Raw genomic sequence first — 20,545 nt, forward strand, 5'->3', positions numbered from 1 at the left:
CACCACAATGATGAATTATTGTTTGTTACAAAGTTCAAGTTCAGGTTTATTTGTGTTCAGCAACAAGGCAGTTCAAAGTTATTTACTTCATAAAACATCATTCAGTCATCAGCTATGAAATCAAACAATAAATATTAAATTTTATCAAAAATCATCGATACACATGAAATATGATGATCAATGTCCTATTGGCTACTAATCAAAGGTAACTATAAGCAGGTAAGGCCTTAGCCTTACTTAAAGGATCTCAGTGTTTCAGCTGTTTTGCAATTTTCTGGAAGTTTATTCCAGATTTGTGGTGCATAGAAACTGAAAGCTATTTACAAAATCGGTTTTGTAAGCAGCAAAGCAGACTTTGGTTTGCAGCTATTTCTGCACCGATACTCTAATAATCCCACATATATCAAATATGACATAAAAAGATTTAATTTAATGCCTTGATATTGGGCCTTTGTCTCTTTAAGAAGCTCCTGCTCTTTCTGAACTCCATCTCCCAAAAGTCTTTACAACACAGCTCCTCTGTTAAGCCTTTAACAACATTTCTACCATTGTCTCACTGAGAAATAGATCGCATAATGAGATCATAAGATGCACAGTTCCACCAGGTGTTCGCTAATTGCTGCTGGCTAGTCTGTAGGAGCTGCTCTGTGAGGCGGAAGTGTAGGAACTTCAGCTCTGAGAAGGAGCGTTGTTGTGAAGGCGGAGCTAGATCCACCCAGGTGTGTCAGCCATCTGAGTGGTTACCATGGTGATTAAAGCATTTCTCAAAAAATCAAAGCATCACTCCATGTTTGTTTTTGATGAAGGAATAACATTATACCATGATGTAAAGATTTTAAAAAGTTGATTTTACACAATACTAACTCTTTAAAAGTCACGTAAAAGGTGTTTTTATTTGTGGGCTTTGCAAATAAGAACGAGTGTGAGAGTCTTTCTGTTCATGAAACATGTTTTTAAGTGAAGCAAAATTAACTGACAATAATTTTAAAGTACTGTAATGCGCCTAATTTTTCACTCTAATATGTGATTATGGTGGTTTGAGGGCAAGGTGAGTAACAGGGACAGGCATTAAAAATGAAAACATATTAATATTAATACACATTTTCATACTTTTCTCTCTAAAATCCATTCATAAACATATTATAGCAGGTTGGGTCAGGGTCCCCATATGCCCCCCCTTACTGGCGCCACTGGTTATCAATAGAGCGACTTTTGCCAACATTTCAGTTACATTTCTTGTTTTGCAGTTGTTATCAAGAGCCATCTGAAGCACTTAATGAAAAACATTTTATGCATCTTAATCATTTCTTCTCAGAAACCCAAACCAGGACAGTCACATTTTTCCGTCGTCGGCTCCTGATCTGGTTTCGTTTTCGATGTTTGTAAACAGAAACTTACTCAGCTGACTGCCTCCGGGGCCAAGCCTCTATTTAAACAGCCGCCCTGCAGGATCACGCAGTCTGCAGGTTCAACAACCGGATAATAACTTCTGATTTCAAGATGCCTGGAGTTTCTGCCGGCGCCCTGCTGGAGCTCTGCATCAACACCATCCTCAGCATTTTTTCGGGAGTCTTTTCCAAAGTTTTTACCTGGTCCAAAGGAGCCTGCGGGGCCACAAACTCCCTGCTTTCAGACGCGAACAGCCAGTCGGAGCAAAGCAAAGACTTGGATGTGACGACCCCAACCAGCGTCAACTATCACTTTACCCGCAAATGCAACTATAAATGCGGGTTTTGTTTTCACACCGCAAAAACTTCTTTCGTCCTTCCTTTGGAGGAGGCCAAGAAGGGGCTCAGACTTCTAAAAGAAGCAGGTAATATTTACGGATTAAAAGCATAAAATTCTGTTTTATTGGTCAAAACTAAATGAAAGTAACATTTGTGGTTTAAAGGGATGGAAAAGATCAATTTCTCCGGAGGGGAGCCGTTTCTGCATGAACGGGGAGACTTCCTGGGGAAGATGGTTCAGTACTGCAAGGCGGAGCTGCAGCTCCCCAGCGTCAGCATCGTCAGCAATGGCAGCATGATTAAAGAGAAATGGTTCCAGAAATATGGTGAGGTCCAGCTTCAGCTCAGGAAGTCAGGACATGAATGAAAAGTTCAATTATTTGAGTAGTTTAAAAAGTGAAACTTATATATTTATGGCACAGACGGATATAATTTAGTATTTTCAGTGATGAAAACTCAGTGATGCGTTTCCATTCACCAATTGCGCAAATTGGTATTACAAAAATAAGTTTAATTGAAAAAGACCAATTTCTTAAAATCTCTCTTTTTTATGAAAAGTTTTGATGAGGTCGTTTTTGCGGACCTATTGAAATGGGTTTATCCAGCAAAATTCCAATTGAAACTTTTTTAATCACATGATTAACAACTGGCTGTTACCACTGGGAAAATACGAAGAATACAGGAAGTGGTTGGAGGGTGATGGTGCTACATGTTTTTTAATGACATTGTTTGAACAACTTATTCACATGATTCACGTGAAATCACGTGATTTTAATTGCATTTCTTATTTAATGGACACACCGCAATTATGAAATTGTTTTTTTTTTTTACATTAGCAGAATATCAGCAAAGTTTTGTGCACATTTGTAATGGAAACACAGCTATTGGTGGGAAGTTTAGTGGAAGGTAAAAATATGTTGGTCGACTGTTTTTTTTATGACCAAAGTAAATAAAGAAAGGACAGACACGATAAAGTTATGCTACAAGTAGTTATACTAGCACAACTTCTAGCATAACGTCTGTTGTGTGTTAGCATAACGTGCATTTTAGGTTTTGTTGTTTCTTTGCATTTTGTTGACCCTTCTGGGCCACCGTAAATAAACTCTCATCATTTGCTTTGTGCAGGAGACTTTTTGGACATCCTGGCAATCTCCTGTGACAGTTTTGATGAAGAAACCAACCAGATGATCGGCAGATGTCAGGGCAACAAGAGTCACATCGAGAACCTCTTCAAGATCCGCAGCTGGTGTCAGCAATACAAAGTGGCGTTCAAGATCAACTCGGTTATCAACACCTTTAACGTTCACGAAGACATGACCGAACAGATCAACCAGCTCAATCCGGTCCGCTGGAAGGTAAAAACAGTTTATATGTTTTAAAACGTGTCACAGCTAGAAGGAAAGCTGATTGGGTTGCTGTTTTCTCCTGGTTTTTGCTCAGGTGTTCCAGTGTCTGCTGATCGATGGAGAGAACGCTGGAGAGGAGGCGCTGAGGGAGGCGGAGAGGTTCGTCATCACTGACAAGCAGTTCCAGGACTTCCTGGACCACCACAGTGCCGTTTCCTGTCTCGTTCCAGAGTCCAACGAGAAGGTAAGAGACTGAACCTCGTTACGCATCTGATCACTGACACGCTTTAGCTAACTCTGACTGCAACAGTTGTTTTTCACTCTCATAGGTAGTTCATAGAACACGATATTTTGCCGTACTGTTGTGATCACAATAAAAGTGCTTTTATTTATTTCTTCTTTTTTAGGTGTTTAGCTCTGACATTAGCTGCATTTCCACTGCCCATGTAACTGTGCTGTTAAACATTTTGAAAATGAATTCTCTTAATGAGTTGTTTCAAAAACAACTTGTCGTTGCTAGGTAACAAGTTGTTACAAGTTGTTACCTAGCAACTTGTAACAACTTGTTGTTACCTAGTAACAACTTGTTGTTGCTAGGTAACAAGTTGTTACAAGTTGTTACCTAGCAACTTGTAACAACTTGTTGTTACCTAGTAACAACTTGTTGTTGCTAGGTAACAAGTTGTTACAAGTTGTTACCTAGCAACTTGTAACAACTTGTTGTTACCTAGTAACAACTTGTTGTTGCTAGGTAACAAGTTGCTACAAGTTGCTACCTGGCAACTTGCTGCACTTTTTTTCCCTCCATGCCTCATAACTGCTTGGAAATAAAAATCATTATATTCACATTGCAGTCAGTTTTTAAAACATACATAACTTTCTGTTGTAGTTTTGATTCTTTTCATTCCAGAATGTGATATTAAAATCTGTTTGTTGCTTTAACAGATGAGGAACTCGTACCTGATCCTGGACGAATATGTAAGTACTTTCTATTGCTAACACTGTTAGCTTTGCAGCATTGCATATGTTCAGGTTAAAATATTAAGAGTGTTGTTTAGTCTTACCATGGGTTCTTCTGTCTTCTTTTGTTTGATTTGTTTTAAATGTGTTTTCTTTCGCTCCATGAAGTCAGACTCAAAGTTTGTTTTCTGTTTTTCCAGATGCGTTTCCTGGACTGTCGGGAGGGAAGGAAGGACCCGTCCAAATCCATCCTGGACGTCGGCGTGAAGGACGCCATCAGCTTCAGCGGCTTCGATGAGAAAATGTTTCTGAAGAGAGGCGGGAAATACGTTTGGAGCAAAGCTGACATGAAGCTGGACTGGTGAAATTTACAAATCGGAAACTTCTCGGCTTTTATGCACTTATTTCACTTTGCAGCTTGTTTTAGAAGTGTTACCATGTTCAGGTGTGATTTTTGTAAATGTCTTAAGATTAAGATAAGCTTTGAGTGTGTTGTAAAGTTTTTTGTATTGTTGATGTAAAGTTTAAATTAAAGTTTTAGTTTTGCTGACTGGATTCAATGTTTCAACTTTAACAATTTTATAAACTTCTTTATTTCATATTTCTCTGTGTAAATGTTCCCCTTATCTACTCAGTTTCATGCATTTTCATAGTTTCTCTTCTTTTAATTAAGTCCTACATTTTCTTATTACCAATAATTATTTCATGTAATCTTTTCCTTGTGTTTCTCTTGTGGTTTAATGTCTGTATTTCTGTTTGTAACCTCTGTAAACTTTGTGTCATACCTCATATTGATTCATTAAATTTATTTATATGACACTAAATTACAACAGATTTCATCGAAAGGTTTTTACTCATATAGTTAGTAACTTTGTCCAAATTCACTTATTAGTTATTTTATGAACAACCCAAGTCAAAATAAAGAAAAATGCAGTTCAAATCAAAATTTTATAAAACATTGGTAATAAGTATTAAAGAAAGACGATTGATTTAACATGCTTTTAGTTATACTGTCAATAATTTGGGTTATTTAGCTTGGAGTTCATTTTTCAAAGTCATGTTTTCACCATGATATTCATTTATAAATGTCACATTTTCAAACAAAATATTTAAATAAATAGTTTTGCAAAAATTAAATATTTAGTTAGCAGGTTGAATATCTAGTTCCAAACTAAATTTTTGTTTTAAATTCATAATGTGAGTCGTTTTTCACTTTTTTATCTTATCAAGTAGAAGTAAAAACATAATTTGCATTCACTAAACATCAGCTCCAAATGTGATGCATGTTTAATACTTTTTAGCACTGCTGACTAAATGTCATGCTATTAGAAATATGCTAAATGTTGAAAAATTGTGACAGTCTGATATGAAGATATTTTTAGTAAATCTCAAATAATTAAATGATAAAATTATTTACACCTCGAATTATTCAGGTGTTAATACCATGTAGGTCATATGTAACTCTCTCCATGTTTAAATAATTTATGTTTCCCAGCTGTCCATAGTGTTACCGCCCATCATAAGATAATTTACTGCCAGTTTTGTTTATCAAACTCAAACATACGCCACACCAGCAGGCCAGATATGAGTTTAATGGAGGGAAGAGTCACAAAGTTCATGATGAACTGGAGTGGGAAATTAAATAAACAAATACAGAAATAATTATCCTTGATTTAAACATATTATTTTTGTTCTATTTATTTTGTTTACAATTATTTAGTTACTTTCAGTTTTATTTAATATCTGATCAATATAAATATAATTTGTATGTATTATTATGCATATATATTTATATATTTTTTCATATTTATATTGTCAGATAGCTTGCATTGTGTTTTTTCTACCTGCTGTTTTCAATTCTGCCGCTCTTTTTTTGGAATATCAACTTAAATTTTTTAAAATGTCGGAATAATAAAGGATTATCTTATTTTATTTTCCGAAATTATCCCTTTTTTTCTACAGTAAATACATCAATATGAAAAAAATCAGATATTACAGACATGATGACAGAAATATTCCGTGATTTATATGTTTACAGCTTTGTTGTTTGTACTCTTGGAAATGGTGAATAAAAATAATTCAATTTCCGAAACAAAACTGCAAAAAGGTACCAAAATGATCTGAGCCTTAAACTGGTGTAATGGGACCATTCAGCCAGTAGAGGGAGCTGTCCGGAATGTAAAGAGCTGCAGGTCCTGACTTCGCCTGTGGGCGGCAGTGTTGCGCACTGGAAGCCTTTCCTTGTAGACAAATGGCGTCTCTTCAGCGAGCAGCAGCTGATTCCCCACCGAGAACGGCAGCAGGAACGGAGGGGAGGTAAACACGCCGCCCCCGGATTTCCTTGCAGTAGGATAGTCCGTTGTTTTCTGCGGGATCTGCGTCGCATCCTGACGGCTGGACGTCGCTTTCTTCCTCCCCGGAAATCGAGAGTTTGGAGCCTCCGCGGTGTGAAAACAACCCCCTTCCCCGCCGGAGAGGAGAGGGTCAGCTGCAGCCCGGACTCCCCTCCCCGCTGCTTCTGCTTGTTTTCGGAGGTTGTTGCTCCTCGTCAGGGCCCGGACTCGGATACGTGAGGATGGGCATCACCCCTCCGCGGCTGCCCTCCCCCTCCGCCTGACTGACTGACTGACGGCTCGGCGGCGTTAATCCAATTCAGGAGATCATCTTTTCAACCCTCCTGAGGTCAAACTATTGAGACCAGGTAAGGCTCTCATCCACCGTAGCGCAGCGGGAGCTCTTCGAGCTGCTAATTTGGTTTTATTTATAGAGCTCTGCGTTTTCTCCAATCCTCCACTTTCCCTCCCTGAAATCTGCTGTTCTTCGGTGTTTATAATGACCCCAGAAAGAATCATTCCGGAGGTTTTGGGAGCATCATGGGACACGGAATGGATCTGAAAGGTCGTTCAGTTCCCTGACATTTCCATTCTGAAGAGCAGGCGACATCCATGCTGTCATTACCAGCTGAACTGGTTCTCTGGTTCTGCGGACTTTAGCAAAATATGTGATTAAAAACCAACTAGGGCTGAAACAAATAATCGATTAATTTTCATACTAGCTTTTTTTGATCTATGATGATGTGATCGATTATTGCAACAACTTCTGGACAATTTATCGTCCAGCCAATATTTTTTATTATCGTGGCAGCCATAGTCACCACACTTTGCACAATCAAAAAAACATTTTTATTCCACTTAACATTTTGATGCTACCTTTCATTTTGATATTAAAGTGAGATTCTCTGTTTACGTTTGTGTTGGTAGGACAGGGGGAAAAAGGCTCTTTCCTGCTGACTTGTTACTACATTTAGCAACTCTTCACACAAAAATATTGGGCATAATCAGCGTCAGCAGGTTGTAAGGGGCCGAATGAAGTAAAATAGATTTTTGGTTTTCTTTCCATCACAGTGCTTTTCCCTCATCAAACATAGACCTGCAGTTGTTGCTTTGAGTCTTTTATCCATGGCAACCGTTCAGTTGTGCCTGGTTGGACCCCGCCTCGCCTTCGAGGTGGAGCTCCGCCCCCTGTCAGCTCCTTCAGACTAGCCAACAGCAATTAGCAAACACCTGGTGGAACTGCTGTCCTTATAGGAGGTACTTCTAAGAGCAACGCTGGAAAAAACGTTAATAGAGGAGCCATGTTGTGATGACTTCCTGAAGGCAGAGATTCAGAAAGAGCAGGAGCTTCTTAAAGAGACAGAGGCCCAATTTCAAACTACAAAGTCAAATTTCTTTTGACTCATATTTGTAGCATATTTATAACAACTGAAGCTAAGATAATTGGTTGATTGTGCTATAAAATGGCACCATGTGCCTGTAAACACATAATACCGCTTCTATAAAGATCGTTGATCAGCCTCCAAACCGCTAGAAACAAAATGTGTAGCTGCCACCTTCACAGGTATTGATAATAAGTTTTGGCCTGGAGAGCAATCTCAGCGTTAAGCAGATTGGAAACTGGGACCCAATTACTCCCAGTTCACGGCCTGTCTGGTGCAGAGGAGGGCAGAGTACCCAACAATTACACCATCGACAGAGTACAACTACTTCAACATATTTTTACTCAAGTTAAAGTAAAAAGTATTTGTTAAAAATCTACTCAAGTTCTGACTAATTGATCAAATTATAAATCATTTACTATTTAAGAATTAAATCATCAAACAGACCAAAATGTAAAGTTAAGTGGAAATTTTGCTATTTTAAGGAGAAAATGTCAATAATTCATATAACTAACAAAAAGTAACAACATTTTTCTAAATCAGTTTCTGTCAATAAAAACTTTTTAAACTTTAACAGGAACTGCCAGTGTGTGTCTGATGAGTTTCTGGTTAAAACATGTTTGTTTGTTATTCAGTGGGTAAAAAAACACAGAAATTTTACCTAAATAAGATTAGAGATACTTCATAATAAAATTACTCAAATCACAGCGTAGTAGAAATATTCCTAAAAGTACATTTGTTCAAAGAAGTCATTCAGTAGATGTAGTTGAGTAGCTTCCCAGCTCTGCATGTCTGATGTTACCTGGTTAGGTAACGAGGCTAACGCCTCCCCTCTCACTCAATCGCTCCTTTCTTCCGCCGTGGATTCAACCCAAAGGTGGAACGGACCGTTTGGGTGCAGTCCGTCTTCAGGGTCCGTCTGTCTGTCTGCTTATGCAACGTTCCGGTGTGTTGCTGTTGTTGGGGGTTTGAAATGATGAGGGTGGCGCCGGGTTCCAGGTGAAGCAACATGGGATGCATGCGTGCTTTTTGCCCGGCAGCGGCTCTCGCAGGTAAAATGAGACGGCCGTTATGCAACGCTCCTTGGAATCTGCTGACCGGCTGACACTTTCCAAGATTTAGCATTTCAGTAATGCTGCGTGGCTGGGAGCCTGCAGAGTTCAGTGAGTCACACAAACACGAGGAGAACACACCTAATGGCTTCCTGAGAGCAGGACGAGCAGCAGGGCTGAAACGATTAATCGGATTAATCATGATTAATCGGTCATTGAAGTAATCAACTAATTTAGAAACAGAGTATGCAAACTCAAGAAATGGAGCAATCAAGCCAAAACTGCTTAAAATTTATAGTTTTTCCAACTTAAAAACCAAAATAATTTTTCTCTGGATTACTTTTATCTGCTCGGTAATAAATTAAACACGCAATAATTTAATTAAGCAACAAAGTGGTTTTATTTTGGTCTTAATAAAAACAGTTTCCTAACTTTTTACAAAAAAAAAAAAAAAAAAAAACCCAAGAAAAACATTTAGTTTATATATTAATCCCTTTAACTGCCCCATTTTATTTGTTTTGTGTTTAATTAATTTATTTTTTGTTTGTTTGTTCTTTTCTGTTATTTTTTTTATTTACCACCTGCTTCAGTGAGGAAATATTTGATGTCGTTTTTTTGTGTCTTTTGTTTTATTCTGGGTTTTGTTTAGACTTTTACTGGTTCGTGTTTACTTTTCTAATTACTTTTTTTAAAATTAATAAATCACAATTAAAAAAACAACTGCTACCCAACTTTAATAGAAAAAAATAATGTACTCTAATCATTTATTTAGTAATTCTTTTTATAACAAAAAGTAATTTACTTTAAAATTGAAATTAAACTAAAAGTTCTCTGTGCTTAACAGTTTCCGTTGAAGAAGAATTAAATTTGTCAATGAAATTCTTGTGCTACCCACTGCAGGGCCAAATCGGTAGCATTTTTGAAATGCAGACAAGCGACCACCAAAAATTGGTGGTAAGGGCATTTGGGGCCCCCTGACCACACTTTGGACACCCCGATTTAAAGTATGGAAGAACAGAGGAGAAAGAGGAAAAAAGTTAAATATTGCAGCTAGATTTGCATTGATATGAAAATTTGGGCCGATGTCGGATAATTAATATCATAAATGTTTTCTGTGTCCCAACATACAAACATGGCAACCTGCTGGTCCAGGACTGGATTCTCATCTGGGACGGATCACATGTTGGCCAAAACATGAATAAATCATCGTGTTAATGGCCTCTGTACATTAGTCATGTGAACTGAAGCATCTTCACATTTAAATCAGTCCCTCCCTTTTATGAGACCATCCCATAATTTCAGCTTTGAAAATGTATAAAACATAAACTCACATCATTCATTCAGGTTCTCAGTCAGTGTTTTAAATGTGAATTTACGCGGGTTAAAGTCGTTTTTTTGTTTTTTTCAGTATTTTGGCATTTTGAAACTACTAAAAATTTGTCACAATCACAAATTTTACTGGATGAACTGATTTATTGCTTATTATGACAGACCTGACCCTGGCATCTTACTCAACTTTAAACCAAAATACCAATATTCTAAATCTTTGAGCATTTGAATTCTCGGTTTTCCAGTAAACCGGATGGAAATTGGATCAAACCTGGACGGTCCAGTTTGTGTTCGGCTAAATGCCGCTGTGATTTGGAACAAAAGGCCTCAAAGGGAGGCTCAGTGTCTTCTCACACCGCAGCTCCCTGCTCTGATTTAAGTTTCGGGTGCTGTTTTCGGCTCTCCGTCGACCTTTGAAGGGGTTTCCTTTCCTCTCGTTTGATGGGTTCACATCCTTTGTGTGTCTGCGGCGAACCCAGCAGGAAGTCGAACCCTTTCCTACGTCAGGTCGAAGCTTCCTCCTCCCACGGTTTCCCTGAGACCCGTAAAATATGTCCTGATTTCTTCATTTTGATTTATCATTGTCTTGCAAAATTTCTGTTATGGATGTTAAATTTAAAAAATGACACCATGATTGGAAGTGTTTGATATTTTCTCCCATTTTGTTCAATGATAAATTGGTAAATCAGAAAATGAGATTTAAATGCAGCTTAGTGATATTAATCATCAGTCAATGTTAAAATACCAGTTTTAGTTTTTTTAAGTGGTTTCCTGAAGAAGCTTATTTCTGTAACAGTGAGAGAGAGATAAAAACAGAGTAAATAAACAACGAAAATATTAGAAATTTTGAGATTAATCTGATAAACTTTCTAGAAGAAAATTTGGAAAAAAATTTGAAATTTCTGAGTTTCAAAAGTGGAAAATTTTTGACTGTTGAAACCAGAAATTTCCACATTTTTTCTAGAAAATTTCTGAGCTAGCAATTTTTCAACTTTTTGAACTTAGTACATTTAGAGATTTGTCTATAAGTTTTTTGCAATTAAGGTCAAAACTTCCGAAATTTTTTGAGAAACTTTTGACTTTTCAAGCTCCAACATTTCTGTTTTCTCTAGAATTTTTCTATAATTTTTCAAAAGTTTATTTTTTATAGCTTTATAACTTTAATGTTTCGAATTCAGAAATTCAAAATTTGTGCTTCAAAATTTCTGAGATTATTCTAAAAAATTCTCACTTTATTCTAGCAAATTTTTAAGTTTTCAAATTTGTAGATTTTCTAGAAAATTTCTGAGTTTTGTCATTTGGAGGAAAGATTGCATTGTTTTTTTTCTAGAAAATTTCTGAAACTTGACGGAAATGTACTCCTTTTTTCTGTTCATATAATGTAGCGTATTTGAAACATGTTTCGAATACGTTACATTATTTCATTAACAATATTTGTGTGTATGGTGGTATAAATGCTGCCGCTGTCCTGCAAAACTATTTATTACCTAAAAATAAGTAACAGATATTATTTTTAATCAAAATCTTTATCGTTATCACAGTCGTTCCACACAGTATCTCGTCCATCGTCGTGAACTCTTCGCTGTGCTCTCTGTGAATGAGAATCTGGGGTCAGGCTGACTGCAGACTCTTGTTTTGTCTGAAAATCCTGGGTGGGTGATTCCTGGGACAGTTCAGGCCGTGTGTGTGAGCATTAGTGTGTGTGAGCATTAGTGTGTGTGAGCGCTGGACGCTGCGCCACGGATTAGCCTGTGAGTGTCTCTCTGTTGGAGTGGCGCTCTCCCCTCTGCTTACCATGAAGACTCTATTGTCCCGCAGAATGACGGCGCTCTGCGGCACACACTCTTATTGTTTCAGTTTTTTATTAAACACATTAGTGACCTCAGGGTTTCCCTCTGAAAACTTGTTAAGCCTGGTTGTTGGGGCAGCAGCTAACTGTGCTTTTGTGTTAAAAAACGTAAAATGTTGACAGAAAATGTGAAAATATGACAAAATAATTGGACATTATTTTCAGTTCTTTACTTTTCCAACCGATCTTTGACGTTCCAGCCTTTTTGCTCTTAGAGTTGGAAATGTTTCCAGACCTTAGTTTTGTAAACGTTTCAGTTTTTTACTCCATTTTGTCGCTTGTTGTAACCGCAGGATGAGTCGAGAGGAAATCTGGGATGTGTGACTGATGGGAGCGGAGCCACATGTGCTGTAACATGCGTTATAGTTTAACTTCTGCACCTGAGGACAAAACGTCTCTTCTTCTATTTAGACTAAATAAACTAACCCAACTTTATATTCTTTCATTTTCGGTTAGTTTTTTCTGTGCTGTATGCAGGCTTAATACATGAAATTCTGACCCAGTCTGAATTTTAGTTCTGATCAGGCTTTGGTTCTAAATCTAAACACAAGCCTGAATATGGCAAATTGTTTATTACACTAAAATCTGAAAAGAGATGGACCAAGAACTGTGCCTTGGTGCACGCCTGTTTTTATTTTATGCATGTCTGAATCTTATGTCATGTTTTAGTTAAACCTCTTACTCCCTGCACGTCGTTTTTTTCTACATTTTGGTAGTTCTAGACTTATTTTTCCAGAAGGTTTGATGCAGTTTCAGGATCAAACCTTTTATACTTGAACAAGCTTCTTGTTGCATCTTTCCTCCGTTTCCTGGAGCAAGACGACCCGGCTCACTCCGCTGATTAAAATCAGCCTTTACTGAATATTTCTGAGCAGATCTCATTTCCTTCTGCTGTTTGCAAATGATCCCATATTATGTCTCACAACAGGAACCAAATGTCAGAGCCTGGGAGAAAAACACAGTGTCACAGATACAGATTACAGTCACACTTTTATGAAGATAAATTATTAGTCTTTATTCCTTCATGAAACCAAACTGCTTATTTTTGTCTCCTATATCATCATGATTTCTATACTTATTGTATCGTTTGTCATTTATCGTGATACATTTCTTATAAGAATTTTGATTTATCATTGTCGACTAATCCTAATTAATGACGCCTTATTGTCAGGATTTATAGTTTTACGACTTTCCACTGTTTGTTCAAAAAAACATAAATAAATACCAATAAGTTTTAACATAAATGTGAAGTTTAGTGATAAAATCTCACGTCTTTATGTGACTGGTGTCTTAAAGAAACATTTTAAAACTAATATTTGTGTTTGTGGTGATGCACAAACTGCGTTTCCATTACAAATATGTCAAACTTTTGTCGAAATAAAAATTTTCCAACTGCTGTTTCCATGAAATAAGAAAGGCAATTAAAATTGAGCTTAAATAAGTTTGTTCATGCGAGACGTAAATAATATGGTCAATGGATATGCAGCCTAAAAAGACATAGCACAGTAAAGTACGGTGATAAATGTCAGGTTCGTATCGCCCAGCTCTCCCAGATGAGAGCAGAAGGTTTAGTTTCGGCTGCAGCGTGCCGATAGCTGAAGCTGCAGGGACTCCAGGCTGGCAGCAGAGTCGACCCTTTGCTCTCTGCGTCCGTCAGTAGGAGCTGGCCGAGTGTGGACTTCCTGTCGTCTCCACTTAGCCGAGGAGACAACTGCATGAGCAGCGACGCATCTCTGAAGGAAGTGCGCTCGTTCTGGACTTCCTGTGTGGAGTTGCGTAACACAACCGGGAGATGTGACGCACGTTTAGCAACGTTTAAGCTCTACCAATTCACTTCGTCATTCAATTTCAAAATTCAAGCTCCTTAGAGTCCTTAGAAGCAGAGCGATGTTTTTCAAATAGTCCTGAAACGATTAATTGCGATTAATCGATTAGTGCAATAATCGTCAGCTAATTTAGAGAGCGATTAATCGCTAACTGGAGAATGCAGACTCTAAAATGTGACGTTTTGATGTCAGAACAACGTCTTCAGAGCTTTAACTAGGCCAAAACTGGACAACAATATAGACATATATGAGGAAAAACCTTTTTTTGTCTGTAAATGTGTCCTACCCAGAAACAAACGGGCAGCTTTACTTTCACCTGTATCAAATTCAGTAAAAAATAAAACTAATAAAATCTTGTTTTATTTCATTATTAATTGGTTAATCTGAAAAATAACTGATGTAAAGTCAAACAGAAAGGGCTGAGCTTTTCATATTATTAGCTGCAGATTCATCTTTTGCTGCAATTAATCAATTGTTCACTAAGCAAATTCTGTTATTGCATTTAGGGGGAAAATTCTTATTTTGTTGTTTAAAATAGGAGCTGAATTATTTGATGATTTGGATTTTCTTGTATATTGTATAAGATAAGTTGGTTAAAAGAAAAATCTGCAGAATTTGTCAACTCTTATTAATTGCCAGAATAATAAATTAATAAAATAGTCATTAGCTGCAACTTTAATCTGTTATTTTTGCTAATTGTAGCCCAAAAATTAAATAAGACCAATTTAAATGAGTATTTAAGACAGAAATCTTAAGAAAGTTGGCAGTTTCTGTCTTATTCTGCATCAAAAATCTTTATTTTTTCCTTTTTAAAAATCACTTTTTTATTTGTCTGATGTCATTTTCTTAATCTCTACTCAGGTCCTGAATTTTGTATTTTTCTCCACTTCTTGTTCAACGAGAACATCAATAAATGTCGGCACCACTAGTGATTACCTAAAAAATAAGTAACATATGGTGCCTTATCATAATCTTTATCACAATAGTGCCACCAAATAAAGTTAAAGATGTCAAGTTTATTTTGCATAACATCAAGAACAACAGTTTGAGAAACTTTTTATTTTTTTAATTTGTTAAAATTAAATTTATCTTAATTAATTTCTAATTATAAGAATTCTGATTTGTTTTTGTCACAATAAATTCCAGTTATTTATGTCCATATCATCAGCATTCTTCGTTTGACTACTTTCTCCACTGTTTGTTCACTGAAAATATCATTAAAAATAGATACAGTTCAAATATAATTAATGTAAAGTTAGTGTGTGCAGCTTAGTGGTAAAAATAAATGTTTTAAGTGAGTTTTAAAACGGATGCGGTGCATGCATTCACTTTTATCTTTGTGACAATTATACCACAAAATGTTGTCATAAAACCTTAAATCCATGTCAGTTTTTAGGAGAGGAAAGCCCGTTTCTCGGGTTTCTGCAGAAAGCCGCTGCTGAGTCGGGTGAATCCTGTAATCCTGCTGCCTGCGTGGGCCAAACTGGGCAAACAGCCATTAACATGATAATTAACCTGTTTGGTTGTTTTCTCTGTGGCAGGTGGCAAACATAACGACAGCCCAGCTGATTTCACCGCTGGCTCTTCACATTTAACTTTCTGAGCCAAACTGGTGGAAATATATTTATCTGCTTTGTCTCATTTAGGCATTCGCTTCCTGTTATTTTATTAGGTTTTTAACAGGCTGTGTCCAGTTATAATTAGGTCTCCGTAATACAGAACGTGTCACAACATGGTATATCTCCCTCTAAATGTTATAATTTGGCCAATAAATTGTCACAGAAGTTATTGCGATAAATGATATAAAGCTAATGGCAAAATAATGCAATAAACGTTCATTTATTATGAACATGTAACCCTGGAACTGGAAGATATTTTAAATATGCAACATAAATAAACAAAACAATTAGAATGTATTTTGAAGTCTGTAAACAAAATTGTCCTTCGAAAAAAGACAAAAACTCCAGACTGAAGATTTTTATTATCCAATTTTGTAGAAGGAGAAAAACGATAAATCATTCAAATGGAAATTATTGATCTCATTTTAATTTGTCATGTGATGAATTGACTTATTGTGACAGGACTAATTAGACATCTGCCTGTTTGCTTCAGGAAGTGATTCTTTGGAACGGAGATTTAACTCACACTTTCAGTTTTATAGTTTTGCAAACTGTGGCCGATTTTGCCAGAATAGATTTTAAACAGTTTACTGTTCAACGAAACGCGGCACATTCTGGATACCAAATAAGTATCATTTGCTTTACGTGTGGCGATCCTGAGGGGAGGAAACGGAGCTGCTATGTAAACGGACTTCAAAATAAGAGCATGAATAATAAACATCTAAACTGCTTAGTTTTTAACAGCCGATAAGCGTAACTTCAAAACGGACGTCAAACTTTGTTAAGCTTTTTTCTGTTTACCTTGGTAAAAACCACTAGCTAGCACGCTTGTTTCGTTGTATTTACCCAGAATGCTGTGCGTTGTAGTCCACTTCCTGCTTTGGTCCGCTTGGCTTTCACATATGAACTCAAACCAGAGTTCAGCTTAACTGAACCAGGTTTTATTTTTGTCTGGTTGACTACGCGTTCACACCGCCCCGACCGAACCGGACTTCATTGGAAACGGACTGAACAGGACTGGAGTGAACGCATCCTAACGCAGGGGTGGTCAAACTTTTTGCATGAAGGGCCAAAATCCCCAAGGTGGAAGAGTTTAGGGGCCAACATGAAGAAAAAATCTTTGTGTTGTACTTAATATTTTCAGCTTTTGAAGTTAAAAATTTGCCGTCATAAAAGAAAATTACAAGAAGTGCAGGAAGGCCACGTTTGTGCCATTCCTGAATTACAGTCAGCGCCCACACAAAATTCGTCAAAGGGTCACAAATGGCCCCTGGGCCACACGTTGGACACCCCTACATAAAAACATTGAATTTTTCATTTCGTTTATAATAAATGTCCTCCTGGTGAGCCAACAGTCTTAGAAATCTCGCCAGCAGGAGGAAATGCGCAGATGAAACGTAGCGTTCCAAAGGGACGGAAAAGCAGGAAGGAAGTGGCAAGGGAGGAGCTGCTTATTACAGAATAATGGCCTCCTCTCCGAGCGACCCGCCGATCTGGGTCTCATTTACGTTCAATATGTCATTTAGATAATTTAATTAACTTATTTAATACTCATTTTCATTCTGGTTAGAAATAAAGAAAGCTTGTTGATGAACTTCTCATAGATTATTGTCAGGAATGTTTCCTCGTTGTCTCGCGCTCCATGCCCTGTCCAACATGGCGGCAGCTGAGTGGCGTCTGTTTTGTGCAGGAGGGAAATGGACTGATCCCTTTCTTTCTCTCTCTCTCTGCAGTTTGCTTCCACATTCAGTGAGAAAACAGAGTCTTACACAATACTGTGATGTCCTGTTATATAATTTCACTCTGGAAACCGTCAACTCAGCTGAAAATGTTCAATATTCTTTAATGTTTCCCACAGCAGTAAACAAAAGCAATATTATTTTTAAAATGCAGTAAATTGGGAAAGTTTTTGGTTTGCAGGATGTAGAAATGAAATCTTTATGCACAGTTAATATTCAGTCAACCTTTTGTTCCACCACAGCTTAATTTATATGAACCAATAAAAAAATCTGTTTACAAACTTTTGTTTGTTAAAAGTTATCTGGAAAGATGAGGAGATGAAAATCAGGAATATTTTTAACTAAATCTGCAGTGAACTTCTGGTATATTTAATTCCTAACTTCTCCCTTAGTTTCCTGTAAAACTCTCTGAACAGTGTCTTCAGTCAGAGGCTTCTTCGCATTCACTGTAACACAGACTGCTACAGAGATTTTTCCTGATAATAACCATCACCATCTACAATAACTCTGAAGAATTGATATGAGTTACAGCAACATTATTTTTATTTTTGAATTGGTTTGTATGCAAATAAACTTGATTTTTACTTAAAAAAATGTTTTGGGTTAAACATTTAACCCAAAACCTTTAAGTAATATTTTTTGTTCCAATATAAAATAAATACAAAAACAGTCACATTTCTTAGAACTGACAGCAGTTTAGCTTTTGCTAATGTATATAAATTAATTTATTTTGTCCGTCTTGGTGCCCTCCAGGCCTCCATAACCCGACCCGCCGCATGTTTTAATGCATGTTTGTGGGTTTCTCTCTGGGCCATTAAGTCGTTAGGTCATAAATTATGCTGCAGCTTGTTAATATAAGAGCAGCCTTTCAGAGTGATGACCGACACATGGGGACAACCACTTAGGATTGCATTTGACTCCCAGCTCTTACCTTATTGATTATTTTTTATTACTTTTTACCCCGACCTGCCCATTCATCCGACACAGAGACCCACAGGCTGCTCCCTGTTGAGGGAAACTACCTGTTTTCTGATGTATTAATCTTGTTTTTGTTTATTTATTGTTTTTGTTTTTTTCAGGGCTGGACGATATGGCTGCATTATTAGTCAATATCAATAAGGGTTGCATAATTAAATCGATTCTACGATATGTATCGATATTTTCCCCCTCGGAATGTATCGATTTTTCATCCACGAGTATCGATCCATTAAAACATAGTGGTCCATAGCCTTATAGCATCTTTTTTACATGTCTGGTTTGTGATGGCGTAGCAGCAGGACTCCGCCTCCCTCAGTCTCACTTTCAACTTGTGCTTAAAGTGCACATTATAAACTACACACCAGTTTTTAAATTGTGTTAATAGGCCAAGTAAAACCGGAGTTATGGTAAATTAAGTAAGTTTTTCCGAATGTCAGAGAAATGTCAAAAACCAGCTTTTCCGGTTATGTGACAGGGAATGAGCTTCCAAACGTAAAAATGAAACGCAACGTTAGATTCCTTTGTTTTTAGAAATCTCACTCTTAAGACCTACTTAAAACTAACTGAATTAGACAAACAAAAAGTCATGAGGAAATAAAACTAACCTATAATGAAAGGCCAGGATGAGGCTTTTCCTCTGCCTGCATCTCCCAGAATGCTATGCGGTTCTGGATCAGAGTTCAGTGAATATTCTGTCAGATGTATTATCTATTGATATTGATATTGATATATCATTGATTGTTTTTAAGCTTAGCTAGTCAAGTTTGACTCCGTTTCCCAGAATCCATATTGAAACGTTTTCAGTGTTGGTCTGAACAGGAAGTTGGGCCCCAAGTCACACAGTCTAGTTCAGCCCCTGTTGCTGCGTAAATAAAATGACTTGCTTACTTAATGTCTGGTTGCGAATCTCTATTTTAAATAAATGATGTAATCTGATGTCATTTCCTTTCTAAACGACACTCTTCCCTCTTCGGTTCACTTCTCCGCCCTGATTGGTCGTTAAGTTTTTATAAACTCATAGCGGAGCATCCCCACTGCTGGCTGCTTCATGTTGATCAACACGAAGTCTGGAAACGAACGAACGGATGAGGATCTGAATGAGTCAGAGCCGAGGTGTGGAGTTTTCTCCGCAGTCCTCCCACAGACCACATGATGAAGAAATGTGAAGGAGGAAGAGTTCATTATTAAATGAGATATGTTGCAGAGTCAAGGAACTGACTCACTGCTTAGAGTGACGGGTGGAAAGTTGCCCAACGGAGAAAAGTTGCTGCATCTCTACTCGGTTATACTGCACACAGAAGATGACAAGTAATCCAAAAAAACATCGAGGTTTTGTTTAAAAACATAGAAATAGGTATCAGTCAGATTTTATCATGTTATCAGATTGCTTTAGAGAATTGAAAACAACGGGGAAAAAAGCAGAAATCTGTTAGCATTGCCTATCAGTGCGGTTTCACAGTTGATTTAGTCCTAATAAATGGCCTATTAAAGGCCTCTAATGCTGCAAAACCTAGATTTACCTTTATGAACTGATCAGTGTTTCTTTGAGAACCATTTGGGGCCATAGTAACTTCACAATACTCCACTGCTGAAGAACAATGTACTGTAACTCATTAAGTTTCCTACAGAGTATCTGAATCATCCAGATGAGGCCAAAGTGATATTTGTTTAGATGTTGGTATGCAGAGAACCAGATTTAGAGTGCTTCTGTGTGTGCTTATTGCACAACACTCCACTGATGAAGAAAACGCATTGCAACTCATTAAAAAGTTTTTAGTTTTATCCTGATAATCTTAAATCATCATAAGAAATATAAACTTAATTTACAAAGGTCTGAATAAGCTCAAATTTAATTTAGGCTTGTACATTTAGCTTTTCTTTTTCTTCCATTTTTAATTAATAGATATTAAAATATGAATCTTTTGTGGTGACTGAAGTAGAGGATCGGTTCTGGACGACATCCGGCCCGTTTCCTCGTTTCCTCCTGCCTTACCGGGTCGCACATGGACGCAGCACGAGCCCACAGATCGGTGCTGTGAACTCTTGAACCTCGTTCTCCTCCCGTTCTTTGTCCTCTGCTGCCAACCAGCAAGCTGACGCAGACTGATCTGTGGTTTTTCATCTTTCTTCGTTGCCTCCTCCATCTCTGAAATCCTCCTCCGGCTGGTTGCTAGGCAGCAAGGGGAGAGGTTGATAGTGCTGACGCTGGGAGCGCAGGACCACTTCCTGTAAACAGCAGAGTGGGAGCTGTTTGCGCTCAGCTGCAGGCTGAGACGAGACGGCCCAAAATAACCCGTTCCGGCTCTCAGAAAGAGGGGCAGCCATGTTACTTAATGCAAAGTGAATTTTCACAGTGGGCTTAGATGGCTGTTGTAGATGACCACAGGATTTTCCAAAGCCTTTGA

At 37.5% G+C, this 20,545-nt stretch overlaps 2 protein-coding genes across 2 annotated transcripts in view; both read left to right on the top strand.

The window, feature by feature from the left end:
• Nucleotides 1-1,400: 1,400 nt before the first annotated feature.
• Nucleotides 1,401-4,857, top strand: rsad2 (radical S-adenosyl methionine domain containing 2). Its single transcript, XM_014992156.2, has 6 exons — nt 1,401-1,813; nt 1,892-2,053; nt 2,853-3,082; nt 3,168-3,317; nt 4,019-4,051; nt 4,234-4,857. Exons 1-6 carry the CDS (start codon nt 1,501-1,503, stop codon nt 4,396-4,398), a joined length of 1,053 nt encoding a protein of 350 aa, XP_014847642.2. The 5' UTR covers nt 1,401-1,500; the 3' UTR covers nt 4,399-4,857.
• Nucleotides 4,858-6,268: 1,411 nt separating this feature from the next.
• Nucleotides 6,269-20,545, top strand: part of rnf144aa (ring finger protein 144aa) — a 28,247-nt gene continuing 13,970 nt past the window's right edge. The window contains exon 1 of the mRNA XM_014992154.2: nt 6,269-6,734. The gene's annotated coding sequence lies outside the window, so the exon portion shown is untranslated. The remainder of the gene's footprint in view (nt 6,735-20,545) is intronic.

Source organism: Poecilia mexicana, unplaced genomic scaffold, assembly GCF_051168715.1.
Source record: "Poecilia mexicana isolate PSO_F unplaced genomic scaffold, ASM5116871v1 scaffold_22, whole genome shotgun sequence".
Classification (NCBI taxonomy): Eukaryota; Metazoa; Chordata; class Actinopteri; order Cyprinodontiformes; family Poeciliidae; genus Poecilia; species Poecilia mexicana.